The sequence below is a fragment of the Haliotis cracherodii genome, unplaced genomic scaffold (assembly GCF_022045235.1).
Source record: "Haliotis cracherodii isolate W230 unplaced genomic scaffold, xgHalCrac1.p SCAF_9, whole genome shotgun sequence".
Taxonomy (NCBI): domain Eukaryota; kingdom Metazoa; phylum Mollusca; class Gastropoda; order Lepetellida; family Haliotidae; genus Haliotis; species Haliotis cracherodii.
The window spans coordinates 34848350-34866608 of NW_027266343.1; the positions used below are offsets into that span (position 1 = coordinate 34848350).

The 18259-nt window shown below is 39.2% G+C and overlaps 1 protein-coding gene across 1 annotated transcript in view; it reads left to right on the forward strand.

The window, feature by feature from the left end:
• Positions 1–2776: 2776 nt before the first annotated feature.
• LOC139452182 (major vault protein-like) overlaps positions 2777–18259 on the forward strand; it is a 45537-nt gene continuing 30054 nt past the window's right edge. The window contains exons 1-9 of the mRNA XM_071233543.1: positions 2777–2906; positions 6259–6392; positions 8109–8172; positions 10036–10257; positions 10742–10833; positions 12787–12856; positions 13670–13764; positions 15113–15179; positions 16521–16662. Of these exons, the coding sequence (XP_071089644.1) occupies positions 2838–2906; positions 6259–6392; positions 8109–8172; positions 10036–10257; positions 10742–10833; positions 12787–12856; positions 13670–13764; positions 15113–15179; positions 16521–16662 (955 nt within the window). The 5' untranslated portion in view covers positions 2777–2837. The remainder of the gene's footprint in view (positions 2907–6258; positions 6393–8108; positions 8173–10035; positions 10258–10741; positions 10834–12786; positions 12857–13669; positions 13765–15112; positions 15180–16520; positions 16663–18259) is intronic.

Consider the following 18259-nt stretch of genomic DNA (forward strand, 5'->3'; position numbering starts at 1 on the left):
GACTAATTGGTATAATAGTGCCAGCCCATTCAGATACTTTGCCGCACTTTAACATGGATACCCCACTAAGACACAGTATACTGACTCCGAACCGACCTGTCCTTGTTTTATCTCCTTAATGCCGAGCGCCAGGCAGGGAAACAACAAGCACCATATTTTAACGTCTTTTGGATTGATCGCACCACGGACCATCTGCTCTCCGGGTTTATATCAAGAAAGCCGCCTCCGTGGCCTAGTGGTAGAACGTCCGCCCGTAGAGCGGAAGGTCCGGGATTCGATCCCCGGCCGCGTCGTCCCAAAAGTCGTTAAAAGATGGTACTTGTTGGTACTCCTTTCTGAAGCGCTTTGTCCGAATGTACCGTAAGGGAAGATGATAGATACATTCAGAACGTTTCTGTGGGAATTCAGGTACCTCGAATATCATTGCAAATTAAGTTACGATGCCGATTCATTCTGATTGACATGTGCCAAGTGAATTCCAAATGAATAGTTTCGCTATCATTCGACAACACTCGCATCTTTTCGTAACCAACAAAAAGGATTATTCCCCGAGAATATCCCTCTACTATTATTTGTTATACACTGTCAACAAGGCTAAAAGTACAAATGTTTCTTTATCATTGTATGTTATACACTTGTCATGAAAACTTAAAGTATAAATATTACTTTACTATTATTTGTTATGCGCTCGCCATGCAGGCGAAACGTACATTGTATAATAACCCATTACTATTATTGTTATCCATTCGTCACAAAGGTTTAATAAAACATAGATACTCTAGCTTTTACTAATAGTTCTAGTACACTCGTCATCAAAGCTTAAAGTATAAATATTCCTTTACTATTATTAAACACTCCTCATGCAGGCTTAAAAAAACCATAAAAATATTCTTTTGCTCTTACCCGTTATGTACACACGTTATCTAGTCTGAAAGCAGGGAATCCATGCTGAAAGTATAAATAGTCGTTGACTATTATGTGTTATACACTGACAGATACCTATGCTATGTTATCCGTCCCATTCCTCGTACAGGCTTAAAGAGTACATATTACTTCACTATCATTCGTTATTTGTTTATCTGATCTACCTTCAATTGCTAGTGGGGCGGTCGGGTAGCCTAGTGGTTTAAGCGTTCGCTCGTCACGCTCGATTCCCGACATGGGTACAATGTGTGACGCCAATTTCTGGTGTCCCCCGCCGTGATATTGGTGGAATATCGCCTAAAGCGGCGTAAAACCTTACTCACTCACTCATCCAATTGCTGGCGATCTTTAGCCCGTTTTTATAATGTATTGTTATGAATAGTGCTATCCATTTTATGATTCAATACTAGTTTTAAAACTTTCTGTGATACGTCTAGTTATTTTACTGTCCTTCGTTGGCAGGATTTTAAATCAGTTTCAATGTATTTATTATGTTTAACCCCTGATAGTCACAATATGGCTGAAATATTGCCGATGTGCCTTAACATTGTAACTCACTCACTCACTGTATATTCATCATCAAGGCTGAAGGTAAAAATATTCTGTTATGCAAAATCGTTATGCACAATGTGCCACAGAATACTTGGCTCTCCTTTGCGTTTCACCTGTATTACTCGTCTGTTCATGACATTTTGACGTGATTTGACCTATAGGGCTGCTTGGACATTCCGACCCCCCTATTACAGACATAACTGAAGTAATATCATTCATCATTGTCAAATTGTTCTCCTATAAATATATATATGTATATTGTTGAAATATATTATATTTTATCCATCTCTCTTTCTCAACTGTAAGTTAACCTGTGGCGAGAATTTGCGTTATGTATAAGAATAGAAACTGATGAACCACGAAAGATATTTACTGACGTAGGTTGAAGTGATAATTCACTTCTCTGACGCCCGAGTGCGGACAGGCGAAACGGGTCGACCGTAACTCGTATACTACTTTCCACCAACTAATAACTCATAGAGAAACAAATAATAAATAATTGTTGAATGTCCGAAGAATTATGATGAAAGAATTATCAATACCTAAACAAATGAGTTTTATTATCACCAAATGATATAACACCCATGAGAAGACAAAGACGTTTAATGGCTTTCTTATCAACAGCCTAGATCACGTATTTCATTTATTTTGTATGAAAAATATAACAAATTTGAGTGTATTCATTTGTGGGACCTTAACTGAAAGGCACGCATTGGTTGATTCTTAGAGTAATCCAATACGGTTCACATCGAACATTAATATTTATACATTTATTCAAATATGTCATTTAGAATCAGCGTGTAGTATATACACTGAAGCGCTCTTACAATATTCGCATCACTCGCATCTTTCCGCGACCAACACAAGGAGATGTCAACACTGCAGGTAATTCGTCCGTCTCGTTATCAGAGACAACAAAACACACAGTGACAAGTGTAAAGATAAACACGGTTACACTGAATTAGAAACAGTATGGATCCCTTAGATAAAGAACATACCCAATAACTGATAAAGAAAACAGACACTATAGATATCGATCTGAACAGAAGAAATTACAGGGACATTCTGTCGGTGATCATTTCATTTATGGCTTTCAAATATATAGGGACAACAAACATCACTTTTTCAGTTTGCAAGGAGCAGCGTCATGTCAGAAACTCCATCTGTCTGTTTTCCGAGAATAAAATGAAATGTTTAGTTCTCCAACAGAGGTTATATATCAATATCTCATAAACGAATATAAGCCATGTGGATAATAGTATCACAAGCTGTCGCAACGCTTCCGGGTTTTTGGTAAACAGCTGAACTGGAGAATTAGTCGCAAAAGTTATCCGCAACGAGTGCACATACAAGCGACTGTCATGAATCACGATAGGGATGGAGCTATTGTTGGGCTGATGCCGTACCAATATGTCCACGTTTTGGATCTGGTGAGGAATTTGATAGGTCAAGTTATTGACAGGTACCCGTCGTGACGGATGGGTCGTTGGCGAGCGATGTGGCCCAGTGGGTCAAACCTCTGCGTTGCAAGTTTGACAATGATTTGTAAACATGGTGATCTGTTTTGAATAAGGATTTTATTTCAGCTGCTCTGATGTTGTATCAAGTAATCCTCTTCAACCATGCACCATTACTTATTGAAAGAAGTATGTAAAATAGAAAAAATTATCGCAATGAAAAATAGTATTAATAAATTCCACAGAAAATGGAAGGAGTTATCAGCCTACTTCAGTCAATCCAATATCTGTACATTCCTATATCTGATCATCTTTTATTCCATGAATTGCTACTCTTATATACCTCATGTATTAATGTTACATTTATGTCTACTAAACTGAAATAAAAATATTTTTTAAAAAGTAACCATTTTTAACCATGCACAATTAGTTAGCGCCGGATTGTGATCAATCAGTGTTATTAGGGGCAGAGATCACATACCGATATGGTCTCTGTTAGGGGTCATCATGATCAATTATCAACTGTCAATAGTTGATCAGTTAGTAAACACCGAACATTCAATTTTTTACCCCTTCACATGCACAACATTTACTCATGTAAGTAATTTTGAACATGTGTAACTATACATACGTGTCTCTGTTAATTTACTATAAGGTGTGCAAATAAAGTAGATGGGATAAGGCACACATATTCATCAGTCTGTTTACAACTTTCAACTTGAAAAGGTTGTTTTCCTATCAAAGTCGAATGAGGAGAGTGTTACCTCACTAAGATCTTCACATGAACCAATATATTTGATTTAATCTGTACACAACTTTTTGACTCTTTGAAACCCAAAGAAAACACTGACTGCCCAGCTCTGGATGTCCACATAAAAGTGAGTATTGCTGTATGCAGAATATAGCATTAACTTCAGAATACAGATCTGCTGACAGTTTGTTTGGTGTTGGCAAATTAACAGATATAATAATTAGATCATCCTCTGACGTTGAACATGACAACATAGTGCAAATTTGCACGTGTCTAATTTACGATTGCACCTGCTCCAGACATATGATGCAAATTTGCTCCTGTTGTAAGTATGTACACAACTGAGTAAATGTGTTCACATGATAAGTATATTCATGTGTATGTTTACATTGAGGGAAAATATACACTTCTATGTATAGAGCTGCATGTGAAAGGGGTATTACTTATACCTAGTTTATTCATGTATTTGCAGAACACATTTAACACATTAAAGACTTGATGTATAAATATAACATTAGTGATTATGATGAATGCATACATGTATGGATAAGCATTTTTCTCACATTTACAAATCACTATATTTATAAGTTAAATAGGGGGACTATATGCTCATGCAACTGTCGCTATTTGCCATTAGAGCAACTATGCTTGTCGTTAGAGTTGACTAATGGGATCGGGTGGTCAGGCTTGACTTGGTTGATGCATATGCCATTGTATCCCAATTGCATGGATCACAATATTGCTGAGTGCGGCATTAAACAACAACAAACAAAACCGTCACTACTTCTTTTAGTTGACTTTGACAGAGCTCATGGTGAGTTACATAATTGCATAAAATGAATAAATAAATTATCGGAAATATGCAGACCAATCAAATCCTAGAGTATGAAATGCGCAACAATAACTATTAATACACAATTGAAATAAAAGTAATGGGTAGTTTACATCTATTAGATAAAATGATTGCGTATATTAAAATTGTTTGATGAAATGATTGTGCAAAATTCAGTTACCAACAGTTACATTCGGAAAAGCTTGAGAGACAAACAAACACTATACCTATAGATTCCAATTCAAAAGCACATCGTGCCTTGTCAGGGTATCTTAAACATCCACTGATTGGTGATTAAAAAAATAGCACCTTTATAACAATGCTTGGTTTGGCAAACAAAACTTGTTTCCCAAAGAGGGAATTGCAAGCAGACGCAGACATTTAGTTTTTAATGACTTTCAGCATGTTCAGGGATTGTTACGAAACAGCTTAAAATACCATATATCAAGAAACAAGTGGGTAAAAAAGATTTTGAATACCCTCTTAAAAATGTGGATACCCAATCAAATTGAAAATCCTGGGTGAAAGAGCCAAATAACCAAAAGCTTATCTTTAACTCAACTTGACATGATATTAACATTTAGCATTAAATTTCTAAATGGGTTTATGGGCAGCATTTATATTTCCCTGCACTAAAAACTGACACATTAAAAATATTTCTAAAGTCAAAAGCCGTTGTGTTGAAGTTGAAGGGACTTACGAAAATACTTTGACTTATATGAGGTTCGATACAGCCGAAAATGATGAAAGGCACCAAGCTTTAGCCTTATATTTTGAGACAACAGTAAATTCGACACATCACTGACACAACAGTATTTGAGTGTATATCTTTCTTTCATAAATAAAAGTCTAAAAATTAGCCTTTCCCTAGTCTGTCTTACAGACCCAGATACAAATATTTATCAAATACAGCCCATGCAAGTCTATAATGTTTGGCAAGTCTAGATCACTGCAGTATCAGGAAATGAAGAGAGTCACTGGGCTCCTTTTTATTATATTTTTATTAAGATAACTGAACAACTGTTTTTTTATGTAAGATGTGTTCATTTCAGAGACTAGATGTCAGTCTAGCCTTTTCCATGAATCATCCCACTTCACGCATTCTAATTTCTATAAATAACCTTCAACCATGTCACTTCCCTTGGACTATGTCACTTCCTCTTACTTTTGTCAAGCAACATGCTATTTTCTCTCCCTATCGTTTTCAGCATTTTTATCAACTTTACTGATTTGTCACTCTTACCAATTTCAGTCTTGTCTTTATGAATTGTTTCTAATTTTGACATATATCGCTGTCATTAAAGTCACTATTTTGGTCTTTTATAAACTTTACTTCAAATTTTCGTCTTCGCCAAAACTGTGTCTAAGTTTGCCTTGTGTGCTATGTTAACTGACAAATTTTACACTTTGCTGTATAATATAATACTCCACAGCTTCAATATTTGGTTTATCTATGTATCACAGTAGCTGCCAACAGTGACGTGGCAATCATCCATCTTCATAGCCTGTTGTGTTGTGTATCTTTGCTTATTCTTATATAACCTTAATATTTGCTTACTACCAAACTATGATTTTTGTGATTTTATGTAATAGTCCAGAAAATACAGGTGAGCTACAGAGCCTTGTGCTTTTTTCTGTTCCTAATGGCTACATGACAAAACTGTTTGTCAGGATGACCATATGGTCAGGCCAATTCCATGTTTGACATGAAAAATACATGCTGCTCTTGACCTGTGTTGCAGACAACGAACATCACACGGCTGGAGATCGGGCCACAGACCCTTGTCCTGAAGACTAATGAGCGTGTTGATGCTGGACCTCTACCTATGATAGTCATCCCTCCTGGTCACTACATCAGTGTCACAGACCCGATCAGGTGAGTCACTACATCAGTGTCACAAACCCCCATCAGGTGAGTCACTACATCAGTGTCCCAGACAACATCAGGTGAGTCCCTCCTGGTCACGATATCAGTGTCACAGACCCCATCAGGTGAGTCCCTCCCGGTCACTACATCAGTGTCACAGACTCCATCAGGTGAGTCCTTCCTGGCCATGTCATCAGTGTCACAGACCCCATCAGGTGAGTCCCTCCTGGTCACGACACCAGTGTCACAGACCCCATCAGATGAGTCCCTCCTCGTCACGACATCAGTGTCACAGAACCCATCAGGTGAGTCCCTCCTGGTAACTATATCAGTGTCACAGACCCCATCAGGTGAGTCACTCCTGGTCACTATATCAGTGTCACAGACCCCATCAGGTGAGTCCCTCCTGGTCACTATGTCAGTGTCACAGACCCTATCAGGTGAGTCCCTCCTGGTCACTATATCAGTGTCACAGACCCCATCAGGTGAGTCCCTCCTGGTCACGAGATCAGTGTCACAGACCCTATCAGGTGAGTCCCTCCTGGTCACTATATCAGTGTCACAGACCCCATCAGATAAGTCCCTCCTGGTCACTACATCAGTGTCACAGACCCCATCAGATAAGTCCCTCCTGGTCACTACATCATTGTCACAGACCCCATCAGGTGAGTCCCTCCTGGTCACTACATCATTGTCACAGACCCCATCAGGTGAGTCCCTCCTGGTCACTACATCAGTGTCACAGACCCCATCAGGTGAGTCCCTCCTGGTCACTATATCAGTGTCACAGACCCCATCAGGTGAGTCCCTCCTGGTCACGAGATCAGTGTCACAGACCCCATCAGATAAGTCCCTCCTGGTCACTACATCATTGTCACAGACCCCATCAGATAAGTCCCTCCTGGTCACTACATCATTGTCACAGACCCCATCAGGTGAGTCCCTCCTGGTCACTATATCAGTGTCACAGACCCCATCAGGTGAGTCCCTCCTGGTCACTACATCATTGTAACAGACCCCATCAGGTGAGTCCCTTCTGGTGACTACGTCAGTGTCACAGACCCTATCAGGTGAGTCCCTCCTGGTCACTATATCAGTGTCACAGACCCCATCAGGTGAGTCCCTCCTGGTCACGAGATCAGTGTCACAGACCCCATCAGGTGAGTCCCCCCTGGTCACTATATCAGTGTCACAGACCCCATCAGGTGAGTCCCTCCTGGTCACTATATCAGTGTCACAGACCCCATCAGGTGAGTCCCTCCTGGTCACGAGATCAGTGTAACAGACCCCATCAGGTGAGTCCCTCCTGGTCACTATATCAGTGTCACAGACCCCATCAGGTGAGTCCCTCCTGGTCACGAGATCAGTGTAACAGACCCCATCAGGTGAGTCACTACATCAGTGTCACAGACTCCATCAGGTGAGTCCTTCCTTTTCACTACATCAGTGTCACAGACCCCATCAGGTGAGTCCCTTCCAGTCACGACATCAGTGTCACAGACCCCATCAGGTGCAGTGAGTCCTTCCTCGTCACTACATCTGTGTTTTTGCAATTTTTCAATGTATATCATGTCTGAATGCAGGCAGGTACCTTTGAAGATGGGCAGGAAGCACTTAAAGGTCACCTGCCCGACTGTCTTATTGGGTTTTTAATCATTTCAAACACTGGATATGTTGTCTCTACTATGTTTCTGTGTCTTCATGATGTTTTTGTTTCCTTTCTAGCCGCTATGAGGCAGGCAAGGCATGTGAGCTCAAAATTGGCCAAAAGGAAGTAAGGGTTCATCAGGTAAGTGTCCTAAATCAAATTAGACATTTGTCTTCAGATATCATAATGTTTTCTCCAAGACAGAGCTCAGAGTAATGTATTGGCATCCAAATGTAACTTCAATGATGGACCTCCTTGAAAAGTGATTGCTTTTAGGAGATGTTCTGCGCTGAGTCAAATACTGTAAACAGCTTTATTTCTGCACCGTTAAAATATTGCGAATACCACACCAAAGACAATACTGCGACGAGATATTTTTTCGAGTTGCCGTGTTGAGATGACACCTCGATTACCAAACAATAGACAGCTTCTCTCCGAAGCTAGTTAATCTGAGTTGGCCGAAAAGTTGACCAGTGTCATGAAACCGATTCACGCAAGATGGCTTGTTTCCTGTGTGGACGCAATCAAGCAAGGTTGGGAGAAGGCAGGATTACTGTGAGGCAACAGTTACACTAATTGGTCTGTTTACACTGTCATTTGTGATGTATTGTGTGACCATTCTGCATTTATTTGTGTTTTTAACTTATTGACTAAACTTGTGGTTCTGGTTGATGATTTCAACATTTGATGACGTGTTGCAATGAACACAGTATGTATGTATTATTTATACTTATTTTTGCGTTTTTAATTTTTGCGATTGAGTCTCGTTCGCAAAACTCGCAATAATAAAACGGTCGCAAAAAATTCCCTGTTTACAGTATATACTACCGGTACTCAACATGTGACAGGGATATGCTGAGCATGGGACCCGAATGTGTGTGATTGGCTGCAGTAGTGTATGACATAAACTAATCATTTCTTATGTGAATTGATTTTTTTATGCCACAAATAGCTGCAAGATTGTTGATGTGGCGTTAGGCAATATTTACTGACTCATTATTTACTATTGGTTCATCCTTTTACTTGACTTGTTTCTTCTTAATTCTTGCATGTTGCCATGGCTATTTTACAAGTATCTTTGTCCTCTCATTTGACTGGATATTCTTCATCTTAATTCCAGCATTTAAGATTGTCTGGTCCGCACTTTATTATTTACAGGCCGTCATTTTATGGCTGAAGTGTGGTGTCTTCAACAAACACGTCTTGTATTTGATCAGAAATCCATCATCGTGAGTCCTCCATGTGACTGTGGTGTTTAATTCTATCATCCAGAATGGCATGATTCAGGACTTCCATGAGACTGCAACTATACAATGCTTGAATACGTTGCATGATTAAAGGGAAACAACTCCTCCATGACACTTTATTACCTCCCCTGACAAATGTGGTTTCAACTTGTGAATGGAGCCCTGTGTGAGATAGTGAAAATTTATTTATAGCAGTTTTACCGTCTGTCAACCTGCGGAGTTGTCTTCACTTGAATATTGCCTTACCTTGAACTTCGTCCTATCCTTGCACGGTACCTGATGTACGTCATCATTAGTCTTGCATGTCTCTGGATATACCAGTGTATCAGGTATATCATCTGTGGTCTTGCTTGTGGCTATATACCAAAACCTAAATTGCGCTCAGGTACATGACGCCATGCCTGTTTTCAGAGACAGTCCTTTTCTCCTTCTAAACTTGTTCAATGGATGCAGATGTACTGCGTCCCAAGGGATGCACAGTTATGTCCATGGTACCTACGGTGCATCAAGAGCAGTTATGGGTGTCTGTTATGTCATCCGTCAATCACGACCACTGTCCACATGATCATTGATTCCTTCCAGGCTCTGAAATCCTTATCTACACTGCACCCTTTCATTACTGTAGAGGACCCTCATTTTGCCTGCAAGGACCCTTAAAGTTAGTTTTGGGGGTCCCCTGGACCCCCACTTTTGTAAGTCAAGGTAAAACCCTGCTTCACACCTTCAAGACAACATAAACACCTTTGCCTCCTTGCAGGACCCGTTCCCCCTCTACCCGGGTGAATCCCTCACGATGGCCCCAGAGTACATGCAAAGGGGGCAGTTCCAGAAAGCAGTCCGTCCCCTCCCTGTCATAAAGGCCAACCATGCCATCCGCCTCCGCGCTCTCATTGACCTGGTGGAATTCGGGGTGAAGAGGAAGGAGGAGGAGATGTGGCAGCTGCCTGGACCACTGACGTACATTCCTAGAGCTGACGTGGTAAGTAGCCTGCATTCCTAGAGCTGAGAAGGCAGGTAGCCAACATTCTTTGAGCTGCTATGGTGGGTAGCCTATATTCCTAGATCTGACGTGGAGAGTAGCCTTTATTCCTAGATCTGACATGGAGAGTAGCCTATATTCCTAGATCTGACGTTGAGAGTAGCCTACATTCCTAGAGATGACGTGGTGAGTAGGCTACATTCCTAGAGCTGATTTGGTGAGTAGCCAAAATTCCTACAGCTGATTTAGCCCATGTATCTAGAATGTATGTGGTGAGTAGCATTTGTGAGAATTTTTATTTTCATAAACACATTGTTAGCTAGTTTGTTTATTCTACGGTTTATAGAGGCCCAGTTATTATAAGCATAAATGTCAGCTAAATTATAGATTAATTATTAGATTTTAGATTTTTTCAAATGTCAGTAAGTATCAATATGTTCAATAAAAGTGATCAATAATTGTCATGATAATTATTATCATCCAGGAAGTTGTGAAGATTGTACAACCTTTCATCATCAAGAATGGTGATTCCCTCAATCTGCGGGCAATTCAGGACTGTTATGATAGTGAAGGAAGGTAAGGCGGTAACCATGGAAAGTGTCACTCTAAATATGTGCTGATTCTATTTTGTACATAGATATTTGCTTATTTCCGTCTACACTCAAACAGATGTCACTCTGACCTTGTGGGATCTTGTCTCTCAGTTTGAAGTTAATGACAATTTGAAGTCAGTATGTTTGCTTTTGAGTTTGGTTTGCATTTTAAAACAATGCTTAAACACTTTGCATGATTAAAGGGAAACAACTCCTCCATAACACTTTATTACCTCCCCTGAAAAATGTGGCTTCAACTTGTGAATAGAGCCCTATGTGAGTAATGAAAATTTATTTGTATTAATAAGATGAACACAACTGCTAGACTGAAGTACATATCTTGGTAAGCAGACAGTTGAATTATGAATTAATTGAATCAATCTTGCTGGAACAATCTCCAAATGAGAACGATGAATTGCAGAGCGTGCACTGCATGCGTGCTTGCGCTGTTCCTTCCACGGTTCGTCCCCCTACGTGTCATGTACACATTTCTATACAAAATTACATGATAGTTTCTTAAAGCTCTGCTCGCTAACGTCTAACCCATTCGACAGAGGTGTCCATTCCCGTGCATCTGATGTCGAACCCATTAGACAGGCGAATAGCATAAGGACACCCCAAAATAAAACTCGCCATATCTAAAAGGCTTTGCGTAACATTTAAATTACATGACACGTCAGATTTTTCTGAATATTCGTATTTCTGCAAACGACATGATGACCTCGAAAATTAAGTTATTTTTCTTTTTAACGTTTAGATAATAAATTTACTGAAATGGTTCATAATTTACCATCGCGCTGTTATATGCCGATAAAAAAACCCGAATTTTTACTGAATTAAAATTAAGATATCGGAGATAGGATTATTGAAATCAATTTGCACAAATGTTACGATATTAAAAGGTTCCTAGCATGAAATGCAAACCACCTTCAATAAATCAATTCAGGTAAGTTTCAAGAAAATTTACAAATTTTGTGTTCGCTTTGGTCTCAACCTTGTTATGATTGAAAACATCGGGATATTTATATATAGTATTGTGTAGTTTTCTATCAGGAATAAATGTGCAAAATATTTCTTTAATTGGCCCTTGTTTAATGAGGCACCGACTGTTTGAAATCAGCCACCCTCTTTAGAGCGCCTTATGCTAAAATTAATCGAGCAGGCAGGGGTAAGAAGTGTAAAAATAATTCAGCAGGCTAAAGGTTAAAGAACTTCATCCGTCATGGGTCTTTAAACAAAATTCAGATTTTGTTGGGTACAGGGTATTCATGGTCAAGTACCGTATTGATGTTTCATACACTTTTCTGGATTTTGAGTTATTTTGCAATTCATCGTTCTCATTTGGAGTCAAACGGACTGTAGTCCATGATAGTCCTCATTGAATTGTAGTATTTGAGGGCAATATTTCTGAATCAGTTCTCAATGCTTCAATTTTACTACAAATTGTTGGATAAAACTGACAGAATATGTAAACATAATAAAATTTCTGTTTTGTTTAAGCAGGACTATTCTGTTTTTCTGTGGGACGAGAAGTTGGTCACATGACGTGAAACTGACATTCATAAGCGTATTAACAACATATTTTGAAATTCTTAAGTTTTTCACAAGATTGTATTCTTGAAATGACATAAACACTGACGGAATACTTCCACGAATAGCACGAATTAATACAGAAGTGTTGTTTCTGATCATTTAGACCTTCAATCGTGAACTCAACGTTTTAGCATCCATTGGGTAAAGTAAGAGTGTTTAACTACATCATTGTCAACAAATATCCTCGCTATGATCCATCCTAGTGACCAAAACAAAGAAATGCACATTCAAACTAGATTTCTGTCTGTGTCCATGTGTTTGAATAGTAATAGATTGATAGTCATGAAGTTTGCATCACATCTTGTTAACCAGGATAGGTACATTGTTTCAATCTATTTTTCAGCAAGCGTGTGACGGGCGAGGAGTGGCTCGTGTCTATACCAGGGGCTTATGTACCTGGAGTGTTTGAAGAGGTAAGACATTCTTCTAGGGAACAGTGAGTACAGTCTGTTGCATGTCTGTAGTACAGGCCCAAGTACAATGTACATGAAGTGCCTTGTTGGATATTTGTTTGAAGATACGGATTCATTTTCAGTAGGGTTACCATTAGTTAACTGTTACTTTCATAGACCTAATATATTTTGAGTTAGCAGGTGTGTGTGTGTGGGGGGGGGGGGGGGGGTGGGGAGGTGATGATGGAGAGGGATGTGGGGTGTGTAGAAGGGGTCTCCTGTTCCCATCATGGATGTAATAATTAAAACACATACTACCGTATTCGACATAATAAGCGCCCAGGTCGATATTTGCTAATATATTGGCTTGTGAACAATCCCATTTAGCACCCCTTCCGATTGATCAATGTGCACAAGACTTATTTATTCATGTATACCATGCACTCGTGTGTTATATGCATTCTTTATTATTGGCAATTAAATTCTGGAAAAATATATCTGTCGCATATAAACATTTCAGTCTGTCAGCATAAACCGCAAAATTTATCTTTCAACTCTGTTTTTTCCACCAAAATAATATTCTAATTAGAGCCCCCTATTTCTAATTTTGAGAGCGCCCTGGGCGCTTATTACGTCGAATACGGTAATTGAAATTCTTAAGACAAGCTAACATTCGTATTATGACATTAAACTCTTGATTTGTTACTCATATTATTACCACTGGTTTGCATAGTCCAAATATATTCTGTACATAACTTATTTATTCAGTTACTTCTGATCAGTGAAATAAATCAGACAAAGTTTCAGTTTAATTTATACTGTGCTTCACTGCAGGTACTTGGCTTTAAATCAAAGATTACCTTGACCCATGACTCTGGCCTTCACCTTCAAGCCACCCGGACATTAAATGATGCATATGGGGACAGCAGGTAAGTTAAGTTGATTCTTACTCGTGAGCCTTGAAGTCCCACTTTCTATGAATCTGTTAATTTTTCTCATCAGACCCTGTGTGGTTCTCCAAAGAGGTCCACAATACCCCTTGCTTGTCATAGATGCAGATCATATGACTAATGATAGGCTGCCATGATGCCACGAGGGTATAGCAACAGAAGAAAAACTTTCTCTCACTAACAGTATGCATTGTCCCTCGTGAGGAATCGGGTTAGAATAGGTCCCCAGGAACCTATGCTGGTTGTAAGAGGCAACTAAATGGATTGAGTGATCAGTCTTGGTGACCTGGCTGATAGCGTGTCATGGTACCCCAACTGTGTGGATCGTTGCTTATAACATCAGGGGCGGTTGGGTAGCCTAGTGGTTAAAGCGTTCGCTCATCACGCCGAAGACCTGGGTTCGATTGCCAACATGGGTACAATGTGTGAAGCCCATTTCTGGTGTCCCCAGCCGTGATATTGCTGGAATATTGCTAAAGGCAGCATAAAATCAAACTCACTAACTCACTCATAACATCAATCACTGCACTGGTCCAGACAGGCCGCCATCACAGTGATTTTGACACAAAGATCTGTGTGTTGGTCAATGACTTGGACCCAATTAATGTAATAAGTCAGTGGCAAAAGTCAATAAGTCTTAAGGTTTCAAAAAGGCGAACCATAACAACAACTCAATGCAATACCATTCATGACTGGATGAATACATGATCTGGCCAAGGAGCATCATGATAAGAAAAGCGCTTGACTAAGTCACTATAGCTCCTGCAGCATTTCCTATGATACACAAAGGAGGATGCAAAGAGTAAGGGAGTGAGTATGGGTTTACGCCGCTTTTAGCAATATTCCAGCAATATCACGGCGAGGGACACGCTTCACACATTGTACCCATATGGGGAATCGAACCCGGGTCTTTGGCGCGACGCTTTAACCACTAGGCTATCCCACTGTCCGATGATGCAAAGACATGCGCCGATCAGAATTTTTTATATGATTTATGATGTCTGTGCACTGTTTTGTTAAATCAATACTTTAAGTAGGACTATGCCTTACTATTCATTATTATAATATATGAAATTATGATCATCTGACTGACTCAGCATTTCTATTGGTCAGTGGTGAAATTACTTAAGCAAACCATCTAAGAAATTGAATTTTATCAGTCTATGATCGGTGACCATCGGCGATGTGAAACTCTGTGTCAAAAAACTGAAATATTGCTGAGTACGGCATTAAACAAACAGTACTCATTGTTTTCCCAATAAATGTAACAGAAACTGACATCGTCATGCAAACACGGAGTGATGAGGATGTGATGCTTCTGTTGCAGGCTTGCTGGAGAGGAATGGCTTCTGACTGGAGAAGAAACTGATAGTTATTTCCCTGAAGTCGGAGTGGTAAGTTAGTCTGAGTATTGGTTCATAGATGTGTTGATGATTGATGTGTAAGTGATGTCGGTGTAACTTGGATATGTAAGAGGCGACTAATGCTCAATGGATTGAGGTGGATCAATGCTCATGATATTAATCACTGGATTGTCTGGATCAGACTCAATTATTTACAGACAGCCAGCCATCATATAGCTGGAATATTGCTGAGAGCGAAGTTAAACAACAAACAAACAAGCAAACACAGAGCTACAGATAAGCAGCGTATTTGCGTAAAATACCCCAAAAAAATATTCAAAACCCAATTACTTTCAATTAACTTGTGTACTGAAACACATGCATTAAAATGAAAAACTCAAATTATAAAAACAGCACGTGTAAATACCGCATGATGCATTTTCAGCATGAGTACATAGGAACTAATTTCCGAAACACCATTACAAGCTAATTTACTTTCCGAGTCAAGCCTATATATTTAGAAAAGTTATATACATCTGAAACATTATTTCATATTTTTAAATCTTAAAATGTTCACTAATTTGGGGAAAAATACCAATAGAGTGATGAATAGATGAGTGAAAAAATATTGGTTACCAAATGAAAAATGTAATAAACTAATTATAATAGATACCCTAGAGTAAAAACTCAATTACTCAAAAAGTTATCTGAAGCTCTGAAACAAAATGACATGTATCAACCAAGTCAGCGAGCCTGACCACGGGATCCCGTTAGTCACCTCTTACGACAACCAAAGTCGCCTTTTATGACAAGCATCGATTGCGTGAGACCTATTTCTACCTCAAATCTTCATTGGTCGATGAATAGATGTGATCAGTGAAGTAGGTCTGATCAGTGATGGTAGGTGTATATGATGTAGATTGTAGATGATGTTGATGTGGTTGACGTAGGTGTAGATGTTGGTATAGAAGATGTTGATATAGATGATGATGATGTGGGTGCAGATGATGTAGATGATGTTTTAGATAATGAAGGTGTAGATAATGTTGATATAGATGATGATGTGGGTTTAGATGATGTTGATATAGATGATGATGATGTGGGTGTAGATGATGTTGATGTGGGTGTAGATGATGTTGATATAGATGATGATGATGATGTGGGTGTAGGTGTAGATGATCCTGATGTGGGTGTAGATGGTGTTGATGTATGTGTAGATGATGTTTATGTTGGTGATTATGTTGGTAGGTGTAGACAATGTAGGTGCAGATGCTGTTGGTGCAGATGCTGTTGGTGAATGAAGGTGCAGTCAATGTTGTTGTATAGATTATGTACGTGTAGATGCTGTAAATGATGTTGATGTTGTCAGTAACTCTGAAATTCCTGCTGCAGGAGGTGGTGAAACAGGTGAAGAAGACGGTGGTCAGCAAGGGTCAGTACTGTGTTGTCCTTGACCCTGTAGATGAGGACAAGAAGCCATGCCTTGGACAGAGGGTGCTGAAGAAAGGGTTGTGTACATTTTTCCTCCACCCAGGTAAACAAGAGCTTCACAAGTACATACCTACACCAAGTCCACCTTGTATGTGTCTACAGAAGCTAAGAGATATCTAGAATTTTGAACTAAGTGCCCTTGGCAGGCAAATTTGGAAAATACAGTCATGTCTTGTTAATCCGACAATCGGCTTTATCCGACACTAATGATGGGAACCGATTAAATCAGTGCTATTTAGACCCGTTAATCCGACAGTCTCGCACTCCGACTCCGACACACCAAATTTGCAACGAATTACCGAAATCACTCATTTATCAGTCTTGTTAATCCGACATAATGATCAGGGTACTCCGTGGTCATCTGCCCACGACTACACAGCCAGTGTTTTGATGCGAGACGAATCGGCTGGTAGCTGCATATTACAACGGATGCAGAGATAAACTTGCTTAACAATAAACAATTAATGCTTTAAATACAGGATTAATCACATGCTTTATTACCTCATTCTCATTAAAATCAGATACAAGTTCTAGCTATCGCCGAGGACATCCCGTTACAGATCACAACAGAACAACCTTTCGCGAACTATGACCGACCAATGAAATGACTAACAGGAAGTAAACGTTAGCCACTAAGAGAACAGCTTTCTCAAGCTTTGCGGTACCAGTTTCAAACTGGCGACTTCCATTCCAGATTATCCTTTTTAAATTATTTTGAATAAGTCATACAGTCTGTAACAGTTCTTTTGTGCTAAGCTTTAAAGGTTGCATGATTAGAAAACATGTTCCGCTAACAATGTAATAAAACAATATGAATATTTCATTTTTCATTTTTTATTACTTGTTTGTATTGTAACCTGTCGTGTAGTTGTGCGATTTTTTATCACGAACGTTGATACTACTTAATTTCGTTTATCCCACAATCTCGTTTATCCGACATAATCATATGCAACCCACGATGTCGGATTAACGGGACTTGACTGAATAGTGACAATCTGAAGAATTGGGAAAATTGTATTTAAATTTGGGAATTTTTACTGTCATTTGCTGCAGACTTGCAGCCAAATATCTGCCTCTGAGCAGGTCTAGATACAACCCTGAGAAGCACAATCACAATGATCACAAGTAACTCAACTTTGGCTAATACTGCTCAAAAGAAGTTAAAGAACATTTAATATTTTCATATGACTATAGTTAATCTGTCATGCAGTCATATGTAGCAAAGTTCCCAGTTTGAATGAAAAATTTCCCAATTTCCCAGAATTTACAAAAAAAGAAAACATTAAGAAACCCAACTTTGGACAATATCACAATATTTTTCACAATGTGTCAGCCAAAGGCACTAGCATGAAATCCTGAATAAATCCCTGTATCATGACGGACATGCACATATGAGATAGTTAGCATACAGATCCATGATTGTTATTTGTTAACATATTGACTTGCTGTCGATGTGGATATGGAAAACTTACTTCCTAATCAGTAGGTGTTTGATGTAAATGCTGTAAAGAGAGTTTGAAGGAAAGTGTGTGAAAGTATCAATGTATTGTCTTCAATAGGGCAATATTTTTTCCTTTCGCTCCTTCTATTAAAATTTTTTGAAAATTGATAAAAATTGAAAAACGTTTGCTTTTCCAATC